At 36.9% G+C, this 1517-nt stretch overlaps 1 protein-coding gene across 1 annotated transcript in view; it reads right to left on the reverse strand.

Annotated features, from left to right (window-relative positions):
- PDE9A (phosphodiesterase 9A) overlaps nucleotides 1-1517 on the reverse strand; it is a 191687-nt gene that overhangs the window by 58678 nt on the left and 131492 nt on the right. Inside the window, exon 5 of the mRNA XM_007947308.2 lies at nucleotides 1393-1418. Coding sequence (XP_007945499.2) covers nucleotides 1393-1418 — 26 coding nt within the window. The remainder of the gene's footprint in view (nucleotides 1-1392; nucleotides 1419-1517) is intronic.

Here is a 1517-nt window from a genome sequence, read left to right on the forward strand (position 1 = left end):
GTGCCATTTGACTGCTAACCAGAAGGCTGGCAGTTCAAACCCACCAGCCACTCCTCAGAAGGAAGGTTGGGTAATCTACTTCCATGGTGATACTGCCTCGGAAACCTAAGGAGGGGTTGCTATGAGTCAGGGCTGACTCAACAGCACGTAACAACAACAACAACAGCTAGGAACATGCGGTCACTGAAATTAAAACACAACACTATTTACAATCACTCAAAAGACTGAAATACTTAGGTGTAAATCTAGGAAAATACACAACACACACAGCACTTGTATGCTGTAAACTAAAAAAATGTTATGAAAGAAATCAAAGAAGATGTAAATAAGTGGAGAAACAAACCACGTTCACAGACTGGAAGACTGAGTATCATAAAGATGTCAATTCTCCCTAAAATTGGTACATAGGTTTAATGCAATTGCTATCAAAATTCCAGCAAGATGTTTTTGTAGAAATAGACAAGATTATTCTAAAATTTATATGGAAAGGTAAAGAGACCAGAATAACTAAAACAATTTTGAAATAGAAGATAAAGTGGGAAGAATGTGTTACCCTCTTCCAAGACTTACTATAGCTACAATAATCAAGATTGTATGATATTTGTGGAGAGACAGACACATGGATCAATGGAACAGAATAGAAAGCCTAAAAATAATAATAATAAAAAAAACCCCAAACCCACTGCCATTGAATCAGTTATGACTCATAGCGACACTAAAGGACAGAGTAGTACTGTGCATAGGGCTTCCAAGGCTGTAAGTCTTTACAGAAGCATATTTCCTCATCTTTCTTTTATAGAGTGGTTGGTGGGTTTGAACCACCAACCTTTTGATTTGTAGCCAAATGCCTCAGTCACTGTACCACCAGAGCTCTTTAGCCTAGAAATATACCATACAAATATACCCAACTCATTTTTAACAAAGGTGCAAAAGCAATTCAAAGGAGGAAGGACATCCTTTTTAATAAACAGTGCTGGAGCAACTGGACATCTATAGAGAAGAAAAAATGAAGCTCAACTCAATCCTCACTCCTTACACAAAAATTAACTCAAATAGACCCTGGACATAAAATGTAAAACTATAACATTTTTAGGATAAAACGTAGGAGAAAATTTTGGGGCCTTGGGCTAGGCAGGGAGTTCTTTGATTGACACTAAAAGTATGATCTGTAAAAGAAAAAAATAAAAGATAAATTGGGCTTTCTCCAAATTAAAAACTTTTGCTTGGAGAACATTCCTGTTAAGAGGATGAAAGGGCAAGCCACGGATTAATAGAAAATATTTGCAAGCCAGATATCTGACAAATAATTTGAATACAGAATATATAACCCAAGCCTACTGCCATAAAATTAATTCCAACTCACAGCTACCCTATAGGACAGAGGAGAACTGCCCCATAGGGTTTTCAAGGCTATAAATCTTCCCAGAAGCAGATTGCCAGGTTTGAACCACCAATATTTTAGTTATCAACCAAACACTTTAACCACTGTGCCAGCAGGGTTCCTTAGAATGAATATA

The sequence above is a fragment of the Orycteropus afer genome, unplaced genomic scaffold, assembly GCF_000298275.1.
Source record: "Orycteropus afer afer isolate SDZICR_OR568_19922 unplaced genomic scaffold, OryAfe1.0 scaffold00179, whole genome shotgun sequence".
Taxonomy (NCBI): Eukaryota; Metazoa; Chordata; class Mammalia; order Tubulidentata; family Orycteropodidae; genus Orycteropus; species Orycteropus afer.